The following is a 20,794-nucleotide window of genomic DNA, read 5'->3' as shown; positions in this document are numbered from 1 at the left end:
ACAAAAATTCCCTGAGATATGCTTCCCTTCCCTGCTGGACCACACAGTGTGGACCCTACTTTTGGAGGCTGTACTTCCTCAGGAGATTGGAAGTTCCTTGTGGGCAGGGGAACGTATCTACCAACTCTCTTGTCTAGTACTGTCTCAAATGCTTAGTACAGCATTCTGCACACAGTAAGTGTTCAATAAATACCATCAACTGATTGACTGTACCTGCGGATGTTCCAGATGAAGATGCGCGTTCCCTTTTTGCCCGGGATGGCATCAAATTCTGCCAGCAACTCCTCCACCGAGCTGAAGAGAGAGTGCTGCAGGATGGCCTCAAGGCTGGGTATGGAGTCCTTGGTCAAGATTATCTTCTTTAGAAGCCACAGGGTCAAAGAGCAAACTCCAGGGAACCAAAGAGCTCATTCCCCATCATCTACCCTCTAGTTTCCCGACTTCTTAGGAAGAGTGGCTAGTTCTGAGGTGGGGAAATGAGGGAAAGCATGGTGGAATGGAAAAAAAAGGGCAACGTTTTTGAAGGGGTTCAGCAGCTAAGGCAAGTTATCCTGTTAAGCAGCAAGGGCAGGGACTAATTATGGTACTTGTTAAGGGCTTATGTGCTAAGCACTATTCTAAGCACTGGGGTAGATAAAAGTTAATCAGGTTGGGCACAGTCCCTGTCCTACATGGGGCTCATATTGGGTAGAGTACAGCCCTGGGAGTCAGGTGGTCACGGGTTCTAGTCCTGGCTCCCCCACTTGTCTGCTATATGACCTTGGACAAGTCACTTAACTTCTCAGTGCCTCAGTTACCTCATCTGAAAATGGGATTGAGACTGTGAGCCCCGCATGGGACAGGGACTATGTCCAACTTGATTTGCATATATCCACCCCAGCACTTAGTATAGTGTGTATAGTGTCTGACACATAGTAAGCACTTAACAAATATCACAATTATTATTACTATTAATATTAATATCCATTTTACAGCTAAGGCAACTGAGGCATAGAGAAGGGAAGTGACTTGCTTAAGATATGTGGCAGAGTTGGGATTAGAACCCCGGTGGGGCCTGTGAATCACTTTTCTCTTTCCTCTAGGTCACACTGCTTCTCTAGGAAGAATTGGAACAGATGTTTTCAGAGATCCAGAAGTGCTCACTCAGAGTAACCAAATGGGATGTCAAGGGGAATGTGACTGGAAATAATTAAAGACCAGGGTGAGGTGGCCAGCAGGGAGGTATTTAAGAGCTCTGCTGTGTGATTGGTGGAGAGAGTGTGGCCCTGGGAATCAGGAGTCCCACCTCTGTAAGTAGGGTAACATCTGCTGGGGCTCTGCCAACCCCGAGGAAGGCTTCTGATCAGAGAACCACCTGGGACATGCTTACCGGTGCATAGGCCCAGTGGGAATCCTGAAAAATACCTGGCTCATGCAGATTGAGGAGACTGTAGTGGTTACTGAGGCAACCACCCTCTGGATCATGGCGCAATGGCCCATTTTGGGTCTAACTGGGTCTAGCACATACCACCAAAATACCCTTGGCAGGGCGCCGTAGCTCTGCCCATCCACTTGTTCACTGCCCGCTGGGCCTCAGCAAAACCAGGGATGAGAGCATGCAAGTGACCCTGAGCAAGCCCCAATCACCATAATTAATTCATTCCTCGAGGAAGTCCAGAAATCTTGGGGCCAGGGCTCCACCCGACATTCCTGACAAGAGACCCCATTGTCACCATCACCTCAAGTGCTCCACTGAGCCAAGGTTATAGTCACGGAAGAAGGAAAAGGGGGAAAATGGGAGAAACATCGCCAAAATGGGAGAAATATCCAGGTCAGTTCTTATTGCCCAGAGCAGCTTCAGGGAGGCCCCATCAACAACAGACAACATGACTCGGGCAACAGGCTGAAAGCTGGAATTCAGCAGACAGTTCTCAAGAAAGCAGAGTGGCCTAAAAGTTAGAGCACGGGCCTGGGAGTCAGGACGACCTGGGTTCTAATCCTGACTCCGCCACTTGTCTGCTGTGTGACCTTCATCAAGTCACAACTTCGTTGTGACTCAGTTACCTCATTTATAAAAGGGGGATTAAGACCGTGAGCCCCACGTGAGACATGTCCTATGAGTCCAACCTGATTTGCTTGGATTGACCCAATCGCTTAATACAGTGCTTGGCACACAGTAAGCTAAACTGTAAGCCCAGTGTGGGCAGGGATTGTCTCTCTTTATTGCTGAATTGTACTTTCCAAGCGCTTAGTACAGTGCTGTGCACATAGTAAGCGTTCAGTAAGTACGACTGAATGAATGAAAGTGCTTAACGGATGCCATATATAAAAAAAAGGGAATTTTCTACTGTTGAGGATGAAGCTCCAGGAATCCGACCCCAGATGCAGATTGTACTGTAGTTTCTGAACAAGTGGGTGACACCCAGACCATCAGGCACGTGAAAGAGTATCACTGAGAGGGTATTAAATAAGCATTACCAAAAGAGGGAAAAACAGGGAGGCTTAGGAGTATCAGAAATAGCTCATCATAAGGTACTGCTTGAAGCAGCAGATCTCAATAAGCACGTTCAGAAAGAATTCCATCCAAGGGTTCCACCTGCCACCCCTCTTCGTGGAAAGGATATTGGTTTGCTGGTTGAATGGTACAATGGGCACAATGATCTCCTCGGGGTGGGTGCATTCCAGATATGTTTGTGACAGAAGCCCCACGCTGAGGGCACCCCCGTTCTTGGTGAAGACCACGGCGTCCTTCCCCAGCCGCATGGAACCTGACTTGAAGCCATTGCCGCAGACCCCAGTAGGGACGTGGTTCTTCTTCCCCAACTTATCCATGAAACCGAAACTGCAATTGCATAAGACGGTAAAAGAAAAAAAATCAACAAGATCAGAAAGGTTCCTTTGCCCCGTAGGAAGCAGCGGGGAAAACAGCACTGGACTATTGGTCTGAAGCAGAGATTTGAGTTCCGAATACACAATCTCCTTGAAATCTTTGGAAGCAGAATGGTCTAGTGGGTAGAACACGGGCCTGGGACTCTAACTGAGGCTCTGCCACTTGTCTGCTGGGTGACCTCAGGCGAGTCACTTCTCTGTGCCTCAGTTACCTCATCTGTAAAATGGGGATTAGTACTGTGAACCCCATGTGGGATATGGACTGTGTCCAACTTGTTTAGTATATATCTATCCCAGCATTTATTAGTGCTTGGCACACAGTAAGCACTTAAATAGCATTAAAAAAAATTCCAAAGCTAGCCACTTCTCCGGACTTCGGATGCCCTCTCACTAGAAAGAGAGGGAATCCCTGCTTTCACTGTTTTCAAGGATTTGAGCTAGAATCTGTAACTTTTCAGAATACAAAGTGATATTCTTCCCCTCAAGTCGCAGTTTTGAGAATATGGATACTCCAAAAGACAGAGTTCTGCAGATCCCAGAGGAAGTCACTTGGCCTTTGCCAGAACAAGGGCTGCTTCTTGTTAGGGAGCTTTCATCAGCAAGCAAGATAACTTGGGATCCTACCTTGCCTCCACTTCCCTCTCTAAGCTTTCAGGGAACCTCCAAATAAGCCTTCCACCAAATGCGGGGGTGGCCTTCCTCTCACGAGCAGGATAGGTGGGCGTTTCTAAATCGACTCGCTCCCCATATCTCTTAATTCTTCAGAGCCCTCGACGCAGGTGGACCCCGCTAAAGGGAGAAGCTCGGACAGGTGCACGGGGGCAAGCTCGTGCAGGCCAGGCCAGACAACTGGAAATGGCCCCTGAACAGAGCTAAAGTCGGCGGTGACCAGGCCAGGTTTACAGGTCCCAAGATGTGGCCAGATTGGATAGGGTTCTAACTTTAAATTCCTCCTTGACTGAGTGCCCCTTCGCCGAGAGAGGTTATTGCAAGCGTCCGATACCGATCCAATCTAGTGGCCCAAATTCCTCCCTGTCTTCTTTAGGCTCCCCTGCTGCCCGTGGAGTTCACACTCTAAGTAGGCGGCAGTAAGATTTGATCCCCATTTTGCACATGAGGAAACTGAGGGTCAGAGAAATTTAGTGATTTGCCCAAGATCACCCAGCAGACAAGTGGCAGAGACGGGATTAGCTCATCTTGGGCAGGGAACGTTGTCTGCTAATCCTGTTTGATCGTACTTTCCCAAGTGTTTAGTGCAGTGCTCTGCACATAGTAAGCACTCAATAAATACCATTGATTGATTGAATAAGACTCAGATCTTCTACCAGGCCCATGCTTTTTCCACCGGCCACACGTCTTCCCTGAATTCATATGCCCCAAGACCTCAACTTTCTATCCATGTTAATGGATTTTGTAAGGTGTGTGGCCCCACTAAAATTTCCCCACCTCAGGTCAACACTCAGGAAAGAGAATGAATGGGTGCATTCTCTCTCACACCTCAATACACCACCATCTAAATATGTCGTAGCTGAGCAGGCTGGCCAGGGCTCTTACTCTATTGGACAGGGTGGGGCTGAAATGCCTGTTTTCCACTTCCTGAAAGCTGTGGTTTTGTGTTCACTTCCTATGAAGAAGTGACACCCTCTCCCCCTCCGTTTCAATCTTGCTACCTATGCTTTTCAAATTTCAGAGGTTCTTGATAAGTTGCTCTGCCTCTGACCCCTTAAGGAGACCTCTCCTAGTCTCCCAGGAACCCTGGCTGTAGACAAAGGGCAATTTCTATTAGGGCAGAGATTCCTTTAAGAAACTGAGGGAATGCTGGACCTCTGAAGGACCTTGAAAAGTGAAGAAGGAAGCAACGGTCTTATTAGAAAGTGGGAGTCAGATAATCATAAACCTGAGGTGGAAGCAAGAGATTAGATCGGGGCCGGTCTAATCTCAACCCATGCTTATCTGACTTCTTGCTTCTAAAAACTCAGGCTACCCCTGCCAGGAAACTTACTCCCTTTGCATGTAATGGTCCTTCTCTCCTATCTGATTCGAAAGCTTGAACTTAAACTGGCTGTGAGAGGTTTCTGACTCCACAGGACTTCCTAGGGGTGGCTGGGGCAAGAAGTCAAGAGAGATGATAGGCAGGATGGGAGGGTGTCACCCTGTGACACCTCAATCCCTCTGTCCTCCCTTTGAGACTTTAGTCAGGGCAGTTGAGTGGCTGTAACCACTGAAGAAGAGACAGGATTTGGGGAGTTCTAAAGGTTTGCTGCTGCTGCTGCTGTTTTATAAGCCCCTGAACTGTGTAAATATGAAATCCAGAGGAATTTATACCACACCTATGCCATAGATAACCCTGGCATAAAATAATAATGATAGTATTTGTTAAGTGCTTACCATGTGCCAAGCACTGCTCTAAGCGCTAGGGAAGTTACAAGGTAATCAGATTGTCCCGCGTAGGGCTCAACGGTCTTACTCCCCATTTTACAAATAAGGGAACTGAGGCACAGAGAAGTGAAGTAACTTGCCCAAGGTCACACAGCGGACAAATGGCAGAGCCGGGATTAGAACCCACGACCTCTGACTCCCAAGCCCGTGCTCTTGCCACTAAGACACCCTGCTTCTCTAAAACTGGGAGGGAGCCTGACCTAGTGGATGAAGTAAGGGCCCAGAAGCCAAAGGATCTGTAGTCTAATCCCGGCTCCAACTGCCTACTGTGTGACCCTGAACAACTAATTTAATTTCTCTGTGCCCCAATTTCCTCAAGTGTAAAATGGGGGATTCAATACCTGTTCTCCCTCCTACTTAGACTGTGAACCCCACATGGAACAGGGATTGTAACTGGCCTGATTAACTTGCATCCATCCCAGTGCTCAGAACAGTGCTTGACCCCTAGTAAGTGCTTAATTCCCAAAAACAAAACAAAAAATTCCCACTGTATTACGCACTATATGTAAGTCACCAAACAAAAGTCAAGTAAAAGTACTAACACTATGCTAATAAACTTTTAAAAATGGTCTATATTAGTTATCTCTGAGATCAACTTCCTTCCTGTGAACAAGCCCAACAGCTGGTGTGTACTAAACGCTCTCTAATTTGAGGCTTTTGCCCAGGTCTTTTGCCAGAATGGACTTTCCCTTCTACTTCAGCAGAACTCAGAAAAAGAGACATCCAGCATGGAATGAAGGCTCCTGGGATCGGTAGCTCCTGTGTCGAACCCGCTCAGAAAGTTCAGCAGGGTGGATCACTACCAATATAGACATTTTAGATAGGTCGGTTTAGGGTCGGATCCATCCTGATCCCAGAGATGTAGGTCTGCCTTACTGCCGTAGCAGGAAGCACTACTCTATATGCAGGCAAAATACCTAGAGCTCTGAGAACTTTTGAGTCTAGACGGCTTCTGCCGCAAACGAAAGACGTGGTTTCACTTTAACCAGAACCAGTCAAGTCTTAGCGCTTTCCACTCTTACAGGGAAACGTCAGGAACCTAGAAAGGATTCAGGGGAGAGATCCAAGAGGATGAATCAATGTGTCATCTAAGCAATTGGATCTATACCCTCTGGGCACTTAATGTCACCCCTCCCTGAGCATGTATGTACAGATCCATAATTAATTCATTTATACTAATGTCTGCCTCTCCCTCTAGCCTGCGAGTTCGCTGTGGACTGGAAATGTGTCTACCAACTCTGTTGTTCCCTCCCAAGTGCTTAGTACAGTGCTCTGCACAGAATAAGCACTCGGTAAATGCCACTGATGGATTAATTTTTATTAAGCACTTTGGGCTGAGCAATGTATGCCTAGCTTGGGAGAGGACCATTCAATAGAGTAGATAGCGAGGAACCCCGCTCACAAGGAGCTTACAGACTAAAAGGGGAAATGGGAAGACAGACGTTAAAATAAATTACAGATGGCTATGTACCAAAATGCTGTGAGGTTGTGGTGAAAACTCTAAGTCCTTAGGGGTGACAAAGAGGGACACAGCTAAGAGGAGTAAAAGATTGGGAAAGGAAATCTACTATGAGAGGCTGAATGAGCTGGGATGACTCAAGAGAGCTGAGGAGATACTACAGGACTTTTATTAGTCTAAGAAAGCTTGCTATTTGGATCAATCAGTGGTATTTATTGAGTGCCTACATTGCGCACAGCACTGTACTCAGAGTTTGGGAAAGTACAATACAACAGAATAGATATTCCCTGCTTACCACAAGCTTACAGTCTAGAGATAAGAGGAAATGGCTTCAACTGAACACTGGAGGTTTTAGATTAGATCAGCCAAGAAAATAAGCTCAGGTTCACATGACCCCAACCGGAAAGTAAGTCCTGACTCACATGGTCCAGGCCAGGAGAATCATTGAGTCTAAAATACAATACAAATAATGGTATTATTATTGAGGCACTTAATAAGCACTTACTACATACTAAGTATTATGGTAATTTCAAAGTTATAAGATTAGATATGGTCTCAGTCCTATATAGGGATTAAAAAAAAATCTAATAGATTCAGAAACTATATACTTTGGATAGCTTGCAACAGTATAATTAGGGCATTTTTTCCACAAATCCCATCGGCCTGGGCAGAACCTGACACGATGCCGGTAGAAACGGCTGTGTGCATGTATATGGCATCAGGCCTGAGGTGAGTAGTAAAATTGAGTTTTCCTTAATAGGAGATTTGGCAAGAAGGTAGCGAGCTGTAACTGCTGCAGCCAGACAAGGGTGGATATGGCAAGCCGCAACAGGGCAGAAGAAAAGCCAGGGCAAACTCTAATATGCCAATCAGATCTCTACATGCTTACACTTCTACAAACTAACTGCAAGGCTGGGTTAGGGTTAGCTATAAGGAAGAACTTCCAGACAGAAGGGTTACTAAGCACTGAAAGGATTACCGACGAAGGCTGCAGAATCTCCATTATTACAAGTTTTAAAATCAGGTACATTCTGGGAACAGGTATCGGCTGAGAGGAACATCCTTCCCTCATCCCTACAGCATTTATATTCAAATCTGTAATTTAATTGCATAAACGTCTGTCTCTCCCCTAGACTGTAAGCTTCTTGCAGGAAAGGAATGTGTCTACCAACTCTATTATACTGTACTCCCCCGAGTGCTTATTACAGTGCTCTGCACAATGTAGGCACTCAATAAATACACTGATTGATGGATAGATTATGATGAGTCTCTAGACCCTTATAATCGAAATTACTTTCTCAGTGTAATCAATTTAATTAAAATAACTAATTAATTTTAGAGTCTGTCTCTCTTGCTGGACTATAAACTCCTTGAGTTCAGAGATTGTGTCTACTTACTGTATTCTCCCATGCATTTAGTACAGTGTTCTGCACACAGCAAGCACATCATACCGATGACTGATACTTTTAAGATTCACTAGCACTTCACTCAGGATTCATTCATGCACTGAGTTACAGATTTGGGATCCAGAGGTATTACCTAACTCTCCCTAGTGTTTATCCTCTAAACTGTGGCAGGGAACATATCTGCCAACTCCCCATTGCATTGTGCTTTTCCAAGCGCTTAGTACGGTGGTCTGCACCCGGTTAGTGCTCAACATATATGGATATATACGGTTTTACAGATTTCCTTCTGTCAATGGTAGGAAAATCCTGCAACAACTTCGAGAAAACTAACAATGAAAAAGGGTGATAGAGACCTTCATTCCGGATTTTATACAATTCTCCCTTTCCTCCTAATAATTCACTAGACCTTGTACCCACCCCAGTGGGTCACGGGGGGTGCAACCCATATTGAGAGCACGTACAAACCCCCAGGGAGCTCTAAAAAATGCCAAACAAAAAGGAACTAGACAAGTGTATATTTTTGTTCTGTCACCACCTACTGATTAACCAAACTCCACAGAAGGGCAAATATTAACATGGAAATGAATAAAGGGAGAGGAAGAGGAGAGGTCCATAAATGGATTTGAAGAGAACGTTAGCGATGTTAGGTGGTACTTCCCTAACCATTAAGATGAATGGAGAGTTAACAGCACCTGTTCTCCCTCGTACTTAGACTGTGTCTAGGTCCCTTGTGTCCGGCCCGATTAGTAACCACCCAGTGATTAGTACAGCCTGGCACACAGTATGGCGCTTAAACACCATAATTGCTATTAGTGCAGTGTCTGGTACGAGTAAGGGCTTAAAAAATACCACAATTATTATTAGCTATCAATCATCACAATCATCACGTCGTTCCAAGCAATGTGCTACATTGTTCAGAGCTGGAATATTGGGCTGGATGGACCGATTCTTTGGTGCTTAATGATGTTGGTATTTGTTAAGCGCTTACTATGTGCAGAGCACTGTTCTAAGCGCTGGGGTAGACACAGGGGAATCAGGTTGTCCCACGTGGGGCTCAGAGTCTTAATCCCCATTTTACAGATGAGGTAACTGAGGCACAGAGAAGTTAAGTGACTAGCCCACAGTCACACAGCTAAGTGGCAGAGCCGGGATTCAAACCCATGACCTCTGACTCCATAGCCCGTGCTCCTTCCACTGAGCCACGCTGCTTCTCTTATAGACCGTCACTCTAGCTAGACAGGTCTTTCACCTCCAGTGATTTCTGGAGAGCTGAGGCTGGAAGGACCAGGTAGGGCTTTTGCCAGGTTTGAAGCAGCCACCTCTGCCTTGGGATCCTGCATCGCTTCTCTTACCACTTGAGCCCCCTCTCAGGGATCGCTCCATGAGCCAGGAAGTCAACTCAAAGGTCCCACACCCCAATGCAGGGATGCCCAGGATAGAATGGCAGAGCATGAGAGGAAGTCAGTCAATTGTATTTATTGAACACTTACTCTATGCAGAGCACTGTACTAAGTGCTTGGGAGAATACAATATAACTATAAACACACACATTCTCTGCCCACAGTGAGCTTACAGTCCAGAGGCAGGACAAGCCCCAGAATGACATTAAGGGAGGCAGCGGCCAAGCCTTTGTCTAGCACTTGTCCTGGTGGTTGTCAGATCAAGGACATCCTTGACTGTAGTCTGAGTGATGAGAAAACCCAAGGAAAGCTGGATGTCCATAAATAACCACTAGCCTTTGCCAATTTCCCCTGTGATATCTTGACAGAGCCCTAGTCATGGGTTTAGACCTAGAATGCCAATGTGGCAGCATGGTCTAGTAGATAGAGTACGGGCCTGGGAGTCAGAAGGACCTAGGTTCTAATCCCGCCCCCGACTTGTCTGCTGTGTGACCTTGAGTAAGCCATTGAACTTCCCTGTGTCGCAGCCACCTCATCCGTAAAATGGGGATTAAGACTGTGAGCCCCACGTAGGACATGGACTGTGTCCAATCTGATTTGCTTGTATATACATAAGCGCTTAACAAATGCCATTATCATTATTATTATTATTATTCTGTCTCCTGAGGCCCTCCAGGCTAGTCACATGCCTTACACTCCCTGGCTCAGGCTACTACAGAGGTAGAAAATTCTTCATCTGCAAGAAGGGAGAGAAGTGGGGGAAAAGGAAACTTACCTTTTACTTGGAGATGCAAAATGATAAGGAAAAAACCCAGTTGCATTGTTATCACCCTTATTCATCCTGCCCCACTAACTTTCAAATGGTTTGTGGCTGATAAATCTACTAGTAGTCTAAATGTCAGAAAAGAGGCCTTAGACTTTGCAAAAACTGATTAAATGGAATATTTTTACTTCTCTTTCCCGTGGTTTACCTGTCTGCTGACCCTGCTCTTTTGGGGCATTTGGTCCTGATTCAGAAATAACTTCACACACTAAAGCCCTTGATTACTGAACTACTCCAAAACAGTAATAATAATAATAATAATAACAACAATAATGGTTGTTAAGCACTTTCTATGTCCAAAACATTGTACTAAGCTACTAAGCACGGGGGTAAACACAAGATAATCAGGTCCAACATAGTTCCCAGCTGGGGCTCAGTCTAAGCTTCTAATAGATTAGCTAAATAAACTTACCTGTGCAGAAAGACAGGTCCAAGAGTCCTAAGGCCAACCAACGAGGGTCAGAAAAAGGAGCTGTGGGCCCTTGAATATAGCTGTGCAGAGCTTATTATTATAATGTATTATACATTGTATTATATTACCTATACTATATAGTGTAAATAGTGCTTAATAAAACTAAGTGCCAGGTAGATATAAGAGAATTATGTTGGACACAGTCCACATGAGACTTACAGCCTAAGAGAAAGGACGAACAAATACTGAATTCCCATTTTACAGTAGAGGAAACTAAGGCACAGAGAAGTTAAGTGACTTGCCCAGAGCCACCCCGCAAGCAAGTGGTAGAGCTGAGCTGAAAGTAGAATCCAGGTCTCTGGACTCCCAGTCCCATACTCTTTCTACGCTGCTTCCCTCAGCCCCTTGCTGAGCACTCTGCTCAAAATGGACCCTCGGATACTGCTGATTGATTGAAAGGTGAGGGAAACGTCAAAAGTCAACGTACGAATCTCAACAAAATCCCCTGAGCTCCGGGGATGAAAGAGCGTAAAGAACCGAGGAGCCTGGGGGCCATTTTTCTTGTTACCTGAGCATGCGATGCAGTTTGTGAGGCGTCATCCCGGCTCCATTATCCGTAAAGGTCAAACAAAGTTCATTCTTGATCTCCACGACATCGATGCAGAGGAGCTTGGCTGATACGCCTGAATCTGATGCATTATCTGCAGAGAGCAAAAACCTGTCCTATTAGATCTCTATTCCTGCTACCTCCTCCAGCTCTCCCACTGCCTTCAGAGAAACAGGGAAGCCTAGTGGAAGGAGCATAGGCCTGGGAATCAGGGGACCTGAGTTCTAATCCTGACTCTGCCACTCGCTTGCTATGTGAGCTTGGGCTAGTCACTTCACTTCTCAGTGCCTTAGATTCCTCATCTGTAAAATGGGGATTCACTTCCAGCACTTAGAACAGTGCTTGGTTGATAGTAAGCACTTAACAAATACCATCATTTGTTATGATTATTATTATTACTGGTCATCCCTCCTATTTAGGCTGTGATCCCCATGGTAGGTCAGAGACCGTGTATGACCTGATTATCTTGTATCTAACCCACGGCTTGGCACATAATAATTGCTTAACAAATACAATTATTGTACGGTGATCTACCTGGTTCTGGCTCCCCAGATTCGGGGATTAACTGGCAGGGATCATTCTCTATTTCCTCCAAGATCTTCAGGTCTGTTTCTTTTCAAGCCCTTGGATATCTCAAGATCTTTGTTCTTGGCTCCCTTTCCTTCCTCTACTCTTTGTTCTTAAGTGACCTCATCCATTCATCAACTGATTATTTTAGGGATCTCTCACCCATGGTTCTTCTCACCTCACTTACTACATGCCAATCAATTCTAGATCATCCTTGAGATGATTTTCCAGGCCTCCTGCCGGTCGTGAAAGTTCATTTCTCCTCCCCTTTGTCTTCTGAACATCTCACTTTTCAAAAATTCCTCCAGAGGAGTAGGGATAGAGAGGGGAGGTCAGATGCCTCTCTCTGGCCACTTGTTAGCAACTGATGGATTTTAGCTGGGAAGAGGTTAAAACTATGGTAATAGCTACAGTGAGGCTTCTAGATTTTCTACAAATCTCAGAAACTCTGGAGTGGACAAGATAATCAGGTCGGGCACAGTTCTAAATACAAGGGAAAACAGGCTTAACACCACTCTTATTTAGGCATTTCATCCCTATTTTACAGTTGAGGAAACTGAGGCATGGCAAAGTTAAGCCATTTGCCTAACTTCACACAGCCGGCAAGTGGCAGGGCAGGATTAGAATCCAGTTTCTTTGGCTACCAGGCCCATGTTTTTTCTGCTGGACCACGCTCCATATGATCTCTGATCTCTAGTACAAGAGTCGGAAAAAGGGAGAAAGAGGTGAGTAGGGCCATTCTCCCAAAGCCCTCACCTCTTCCTGGACAACTAAGGATACTGGAGTCAAGTCAACCTCCTTGCCCTAGTTAAAATGCCAAAACCATGCCACATCCATAATTATGGGGGCAATTAAGGTGGCTTGCAACATGTGCTGGTATGTTGTAAAGGATTACCTCCTAGATCTTCTCCCAAATCAATCCCTGCTCTATCCTTATTCCCTCCCTACCGTATCACTGATAAATTGTTCTTTCTACCACCCTTCACAAGCCCACTTGGAACCATAAAGCCATGGGCTGCAGCTCCAGACTTAATCACGCTGCCCCCTTCCTAACCATTCCTGTAATAATAATAATAATAACAATAATGATGATGGTATTTGTTAAGCACTTACTATGTGCAGAGCACTGTTCTAAGTGCTGGGGGAGATACAAGGTAGTCAGGTTGTCCCACGTGGGGCTCAGGGTTTTAATCCCCATTTTACAGATGAGGTCACTGAGGGCCAGGGAAGTTAAGCGGCTTCACACAGCAGACAAGTGGTGGAGGCGGAATCAGAACCCATGACCTTCTGACTCCCAGGCCCGGGCTCTAGCCACTCTGCCATGCTGCAGTGGCTCTGGCTTCCTTTCGTTCGGTTCAAATTTCTTCTGGACCCTTCGGGCCACTTACCTTTCCTCATCAAACGATGCCCTCCTCCTTCCCCCTTATTAAAATCTTCATTCATTCAATATTTATTGAGCGCCTAGTGTGTGCAGGGCACTGTACCAAGCGCTTGGGAAGTACAAGTGGGCAACAGAGGGAGACAATCCCTCCCCAACAAGGGGCTCACTTCTGCCCAACAAAACCTATCTGCCCAGCGCCGCCTCCTGCACAACGCCTCATCCCCGCAAGGCACGATGCCTCATGTCGGCACCGAGCTACGCCCCTCCACAACGCCCCCTCTAGGCACAGCACCACATCCCTGCAGAGCGCCCCCTGCCGGCACAGCACCACTGCCCTACCCATCACCATACCCCTGCACAGAGCCTCCTTTCAGCAGGGCACCACTTCCCTGCACGGCGCCATCCCCTGCACAACGCCCCATCTTGGCACAGCACCACACCCCCGCAGAGCTCCCCTCTTGTCACAGCACCACATCCCTTAGAGAAGCAGCGTGGCTCAATGGGAAGAGCCCGGGCTTGGGAGTCAGAGGTCATGGGTTCGAATCCTGACTCTGCCACCTGGCAGCTGTGTGACTGTGGGCAAGTCACTTCACTTCTCCGTGCCTCAGTCCCCTCATCTGTAAAATGGGGATGAAGACTGTGAGCCTCCCATGGGACAACCTGATGACCCTGGATCTCCCCCAGCGCTTAGAACGGTGCTCTGCACATAGTAAGCGCTTAACAAATACCAACATTATTGTTATTATTATTATTAGTATCCCTGCACGGAGCCTCCGCTTGGCGGCGCCACGTCCCTATATAGCGCCTCCTTTCGGCACGGCACCACGTCCCCGCACAGCGCCCCCTTGCGGCACGGCACCACACCCCCCCCCCCGCACAGCGCCCCCTGGCGGCGCGGCTGCCACCTCCCCGCACAGCGCCCCCCTCCTCTGTGCATAGCGCCCCCTCGTGGCCCGGCTGCCACGTCCCCGCACAGCGCTCCCAGCTCTGTACATAGCGCCCCCTCGCGGCGCCAGATCCGGGCACAGCGCCCCCTGGCGGCGCGGCTGCCACCTTCCCGCACAGCGTCCCCTCTTCTGTGCACAGCGCCCCCTCGTGGCACAGATGCCGAGTCCCCGCACAGCGCCCCCAGCTCTGGGCATAGCGCCCCCTCGCGGCCCGGCTGCCACGTCCCCGCACAGCGCCCCCTCGCGGTCCGGCTGCCACGTCGCCGCCCGGCGCCACGTCCCCGCCCGCAGCCCCTGCCGCCGCCCACAGCGCTCCCGTCCCCTCCTCCGGCCTGCCCGGCGCGCTCTCCCTCCCTCCCTCCCTCCCTCGCTCCCTCGCTCCCTCCTTCCCTCCCCGCCGGCCCCAGGGCGGCCGCCCCGTCAGCATGGGCTCGGCCAACACGGCGGGAGGAGCGCTCGGCGCGATGCAAGCCCGCTGCCCAAGCCCGCTGCCAAAGCCCGCTGCCCAAGCCCGCTGCCAAAGCCCGCTGCCTGACTTACCTGCAGCAGCGGCACTAACTTCCCGGGGGTACCAGCCTATCCTAGAGTGCCCTGTCCACCTACGGCTCCCAGTCCAGCACCTCCCCGCGGCCCCGCTCCTCCTCCTCCTCCTCCTCCTCCTCCTCCTCACCTAGCAGCTCGGCGATGGCGCTGAACGGCCGCGTGTGGCTGTTGGAGTGGCTGTGCAGGTAGCGGGGGATCATCTGCGGGGACGGACAGACAGACAGACAGACAGACAAGGCCCGGGGGGGGGGCGGTGAGGGCCCCTCCCGCTGCCAGCCAGCCAGCCAGCCAGCCAGCCAGCCCCCGATGCGCCCCCTCGTCCACCGCCCTCCGCCCCCTCCACCACCTACCGCGCCGAGACGGGTCCCCGCGGGGGTTTGGCCGCCCGGCCGGGCCATGGGGCTCCCACTGGCGCTCCCGCTCCCCGGGGCTCAGCTGGCGGGGGCGGAGCCCGCAACAACCACCTGCCCGGCCAGGGGAGCCCGCGGAGGGCACCGCGCCGGGGGCCGGCTCCGCCCCGCCGGCGCCGTACGGAAACATGGCGGCCTCCTGCCTATACCTTGCTCCGTACGGAAACATGGCGGCCCCCTGGCTACCTTTCACCGTACGGAAACATGGCCGCCGCCCGGCTACCTCTCCCGCCGTACGGAGACATGGCCGCCGCCCGTGTGCCTCGCCCCTTCCTGCTACCTCCCCCTTCCGTACGGAAACATGGCGGCCTTCCGGCTACCTCCTTCCGTACGGAAACATGGCTGCTTCTCCTCCCTGCTACCGCCTCGGCCGTACGAGAACATGGCGGCCGCCTGGCTGTCTTTTCCCTGCTGCCGTACTGAAACATGGCGGCCTCCCGGCTACCTCTCTCCGTACGGAAACATGGCGGCCCCCCGGCTGCCTCGCCGCTCCCGGCTACCTCCTCAGCCGTACGGAAACATGGCGGCCTCCTGGCTGCCTCCGCCGTACGGAAACATGGCGGAACTATGAGGCCGCCTGGTGCAGTGAATAGAGCCAGGGCACGGCAGTCAGAAAGTCTTGGGTTCGAATTCTTGCTCCCCCACTTGTCTGCTGTAGGACTTTAGGCAAATCGCTAAAATCGGGATCGGGATAATAATTATTATTATTATGGTATTTGTTAAGCGCTTACTATGTTCATTCATTCAATAGTATTTATTGAGCGCTTACTATGTGCAGAGCACTGTACTAAGCGCTTGGAATGAACAAGTTGGCAACAGATAGAGACAGTCCCTGCCGTTTGACGGGCTTACAGTCTTTGCTGGGATAGATAAGGGGTCATCAGATTGTCCCACGTGAAGCTCACATTTTTTAATCTCCATTTTTACAGATGAGGTAACTGAGGCACAGAGAGGTTAAGTGACTTGCCCAAGGTCACACAGCAGACAGGTGGCAGAGTCGGGATTAGAACCCACAACTTCTGACTCCCAAGCCCGGGATCTTTCCACTACACCACGCTGCTTCTCTAATGGTGTCCAACCCGATTTGCTTGTTCATTCATCCATTCAACCGTATTTATTGAGCGCTTACTCTATGCAGAGCACTGGACTAAGCGCTTAGAAAGTACAATTCGGCAACAAATGGAGACCATCTCTACCCAACAACAGGCTCACAGTCCAGAAGGGGACGGACAACAAAACAAAACAAGTAGACAGGCATCCTTGCATCCACCGGAGTGCTTAGTACAGTGCCTGGCACATACTAAGCGCTTAATAAATGCCATTATTTATTTTTATTTTTTAAGGCGGTCTCCTCGTCGTCTCTCCCTGCTACCTCCTTCTCCGAACAGTAACGTGGTGGCTGCCTGGCTGCCCCATCTCTTCTCTGTAACAATAATTGTGGTACTTATAATAATAATAATAATGGCATTTGTTAAGCGCTTACTATGTGTGAAGCACTGTTCTAAGCGCTGGGGGGGATACAGGGTGATCAGGGTGTCCCACATGGAGCTCACAGTCTTAATCCCCATTTTCCAGATGAGGTAACTGAGGCACCGAGAAGTGAAGTGACTTGCCCAAAGTCACACAGGGGACGAGTGGCGGAGCCAGGATTAGAACCCATGACCTCTGACTCCCAGGCCCATGCTCTTTCCACTGAGCCACGCTGATTCTCCAAGCAGCTTATTATGGCCTTACTATATAAGCCCGTCATTGGGCAGGGATCGTCTCTGTTGCCGAATTATATATTCCAAGCGCTTAGTACGGCGCTCTGCACATAGTAAGCGCTCAATAAATACTATTGAATGAATGTCAGGCACTATACAAAGTACTGGGGTGAATACAAACAAATCGGTTTACACGGAAGTGATTTGCTCAAGGTCACACAGCAGACAAGTGGCAGAGCCGGGATTAGTATCCAGCTCCTTCAGACTCTCAGATCTGTCCTCTTTACTCTCCCAAGGGCTTAGTACAGGGCTTCACACATAGTAAGCACTCAATAAATACCACTGATGATGCTAATCCAGCTTTTACCGGCACTTGGCAACACGGACAAAACGTCTTCTGAGCCAGGAGATGGAGGAGAAGACGGGCGAAGGTGGCCAATGGGGAGAAGGGTGGCTTCCTGGACTGTGGGCTCATTCATTCAATAGTATTTATTGAGCACTTACTCTGTGCAGAGCACTGTACTATTCATTCAATAGAATTTATTGAGCACTTACTCTGTGCAGAGCACTGTACTAAGCGCTTGGAATATAAAGTTGGGCAACAGGTAGAGACAATCCCCGCCCAAGCTCGGTTTTGGCCTGGTCGGGACAGGCTTTCCAAACTGTGGGAAGCAGGCTTGGAATGGCTCCCTTGACGGTGGGGGTCTTTGAGATCCCCTCCCCTTCTTTAAACGATTTACAGTTGCTGAATGAGCCCATCAGCTTTCCTTCAAACCCCAGCACCCTGCCCAGCTCCTGTAGTACAGCATGGCAGCTCTCACATATGGTTTCCCCAACACCGGGCATCGGTTCGCCCCTAAACGATCGCTATTTGTGAACCCCCCGCTGGTATAATCTTCCTGTTTTCCCAAGACCTCGTCAAAGGGCAGGGACTGTCTCTATCTGTTACCGATTTGTCCATTCCAAGCGCTTGGTACAGTGGTCTGCACATAGTAAGCGCTCAATAAATACTATTGAATGAATGAAGCACCCTTCTCCGTGGGGAGAGAGTGACTTTGAAAATGCCCTTTTCTTTGGCTTGCTTTGCCGCTGGCATCTGCTTCTCTGCTCATGGAGCATATGGAGATTTACTTGTGTCTGACTCTGTTTTAACGATGGCTGGGCGTCCTGCGTCCTATAAACCCAGGAGTCATCTCTAGCACTTACCAATTTATTTATACCCAGCCTCAGCACTTTGGGAAATGCATTCAATCCGTTGTGCATTTGAATGCTCTATTTGTAAATATTTTTCTGTCTGCCTTCCATGTTAGGGTGTAAACTTTTTGTGCACTTGAACTTCCTGAGCCCTTCCTAAAATGCACTGCACCACGTGGTTGTTGAATACTATTCATTCATTCAGTCAGTCGCATTTATTGATCGCTTAGTGGAAAGGGACCATACCCGTGAGTCGGAAGACCTGCGTTCCAAGCCTAGCTCGCCAACTTTCCTTGGGCAAGTCACTTAACTTCTGGGCCTCAATTTGTTCATCTGTAAAATGGGGATTCAATACCCGTTTCCCCCCCCACACACACTTAGATTGTCAGCCCCATGTGACAGGGACTGTGCTGTCCTGATTAACTTGTATTCATTCATTCAATAGTATTTATTGAGCACTTACTCTGTGCAGAGCACTGTACTAAGCGCTTGGAATGTACAAATCGACAACAGATAGAGACAGTCCCTGCCCATTGACTGGCTTACAGTCTAATCGGGGGAGACGGACAGACAGAAAAACAGTAGCAATAAATAGAATCAAGGGGATGTACATCTCATTAAAACAATAGCAATAAATAGAATCAAGGGGATGTACATCTCATTAACAAAATAAATAGGGTAATAAAAAACATATACAAATGAGCGGACGAGCACAGTGTATCTACCATAGTGCTTAGAGCAGTGCTTGACACAGAGTAACTGCTTGACAAATACCAAAAACCTCCTCCAAGAAATAGCTCTCCAACTGCAGGAGTCAAGGAAAAAATCTGAATCCTAACTAACCAATCCCTCTGGGGGCAAGGGACTGTCATCTCTAGTGCTCTGCACACAGTAAGCGCTCCATGAATACCGATTGATTGATTACCTGTAGGCGTTGGGATGCAAGATCCCCATAGGCATCATCATCATCCTCATCATCATCAATGCAGCGTGGCTCAATGGAAAGAGCACGGGCTTGGGAGTCAGAGGTCATGGGTTCGAATCCCGGCTCTGCCACTTGTCAGCTGTGTGACTGTGGGCAAGTCACTTCACTTCTCTGGGCCTCAGTTACCTCATCTGTAAAATGGAGATTAAGACTGTGAGCCTCACGTGGGACAGCCTGACTACCCTGTAACTATCCCAGCGCTTAGAACAGTGCTCTGCACATAGTAAGCACTTAACAAATACCAAAATTATTATTTAGTATTATCAATAGCATTTATTGAGCACCTACTGTGTGCTTGGAATCAATCAATGATATTTACTGAGCACTTACTATGTGCAGAAAGCACTTGGGAAAGGACAGTCCAACAGAGTCGTACTGCTTCCTTTCCGTCTTCACTCATGCTGTCCCCTTTCAATCCCCATTCATTAAATCGATCTAAAAACCCACAGTCCCATCTATATATTTTTAAAAGTAAAATTCTTCCTTAGTCAATGATGTCCTTACTTTGGGGTTCAGGGAGGAAAAAACAGAATAAGACATGCGTAGCACTCTCGAAGGGCACATTCAATAACATAATTGAGTTTATTTCTCTTGCACTGCCCCCTTTAGAGGTAAGAAATAAAAATTTATTTCCCTAACACTTCAGTCCTTTTCCACTTAGAACACACTGCTCTCCATGGGGTTTTTAATGGAGCTTGAAATACAGTTTGTCTTTTCTATATACTTCCTTTGCCATACAACCGTACTTTGACTCTGGGGCCGCATTTTGTTAGTGAGGGAAACTGCAGCCGAAGACCTTTACTCTGGCTTTAGGCGACTCTTCTCATGCGTTTGTGGACTTTTAAAAATGCTGGCCTCTTTTCCCTTCTGCATTAAGTGCCCCTACAGCTCTCTGATCCGTCGCAGTAGGTATTAAAGATAGTTTGGGAATAGAAAAGGCAAGACAGTTGTCAATTCCCCGAATCTGCCCCAGTGAACAGACTGTTGCATCAAAGCAGAAGGGGCATGCAAGGCGATGCTCTGAGAAGATGACTCAGACTGCGGCAACCATTAATCGAGAGGGGCTGGAAGCTGGGGCTCTCCTCTTCTTAGCTGGTCTTTGACTGATTGATTGATTGATTAATTGGTCCTGCCGTTCTTCCCTACTTCTTGCTGAGCTCTCCCCAGAATTCACATCACCCGTCACCATAGCCACTCTATCCCACCTCTAATTTTCAACTGCGGCGATTGGTGATTGGCAGCAGCAGCAACCTTAAAATTTCCTTCCTTCACCTGTTCTATGTCTTTCCACGTGAGGACATGGCCTTGGGTGAGCTGTGTGGAAAAGACAAACTATTACGGGGCTCCCTAAACACCAGATAGAGAATGATCAGGTCGGAAACGGACCCTGCCCCACAAGGGGCTCATAGTCCATCAAGACCCCGTTTTAATTCATTCAATCTTATTTATTGAGCAGTTACAGTGTGCAGAGTACTGAACTAAGCACTCTGAAAAGTACAACAATAAACAGACACATTACCTGCCCACGACGAGCTCCATCTTAACCCCAGAGAAGCAGCACAGCTTAGTGGATAGAGCACGGACCTGGGACTCAAAAAGACCTGGGTTCTAGTCTCGGATCCGCCGCTAGTCTGCCGTGTGACCTTGGAC

At 48.4% G+C, this 20,794-nt stretch overlaps 1 protein-coding gene across 5 annotated transcripts in view; it reads right to left on the bottom strand.

Moving 5' to 3' along the window:
- MORC4 (MORC family CW-type zinc finger 4) overlaps positions 1–19,170 on the bottom strand; it is a 57,306-nt gene extending 38,136 nt beyond the window's left edge. For 2 of the 5 annotated variants that reach the window (XM_029067174.1, XM_029067176.1), the window contains exons 1-4: positions 15,203–15,415; positions 11,376–11,508; positions 2,604–2,821; positions 214–361 (exon numbers count right to left, since the gene is read on the bottom strand). In XM_029067174.1, coding sequence (XP_028923007.1) covers positions 214–361; positions 2,604–2,821; positions 11,376–11,508; positions 15,203–15,392 — 689 coding nt within the window. In that variant the 5' untranslated portion in view covers positions 15,393–15,415. Of the gene's footprint in view, positions 1–213; positions 362–2,603; positions 2,822–11,375; positions 11,509–14,979; positions 15,053–15,202; positions 15,416–19,084 lie in introns of those variants that run through there. The other 3 variants (XM_029067177.2, XM_029067175.2, XM_029067179.1) reach the window with 3 other exon arrangements.
- Between the last annotated feature and the right edge of the window lie 1,624 nt (positions 19,171–20,794).

This window comes from Ornithorhynchus anatinus, chromosome 6, assembly GCF_004115215.2.
Source record: "Ornithorhynchus anatinus isolate Pmale09 chromosome 6, mOrnAna1.pri.v4, whole genome shotgun sequence".
Lineage (NCBI taxonomy): Eukaryota > Metazoa > Chordata > Mammalia > Monotremata > Ornithorhynchidae > Ornithorhynchus > Ornithorhynchus anatinus.
This window is presented reverse-complemented; position numbering and strand designations above follow the sequence as displayed.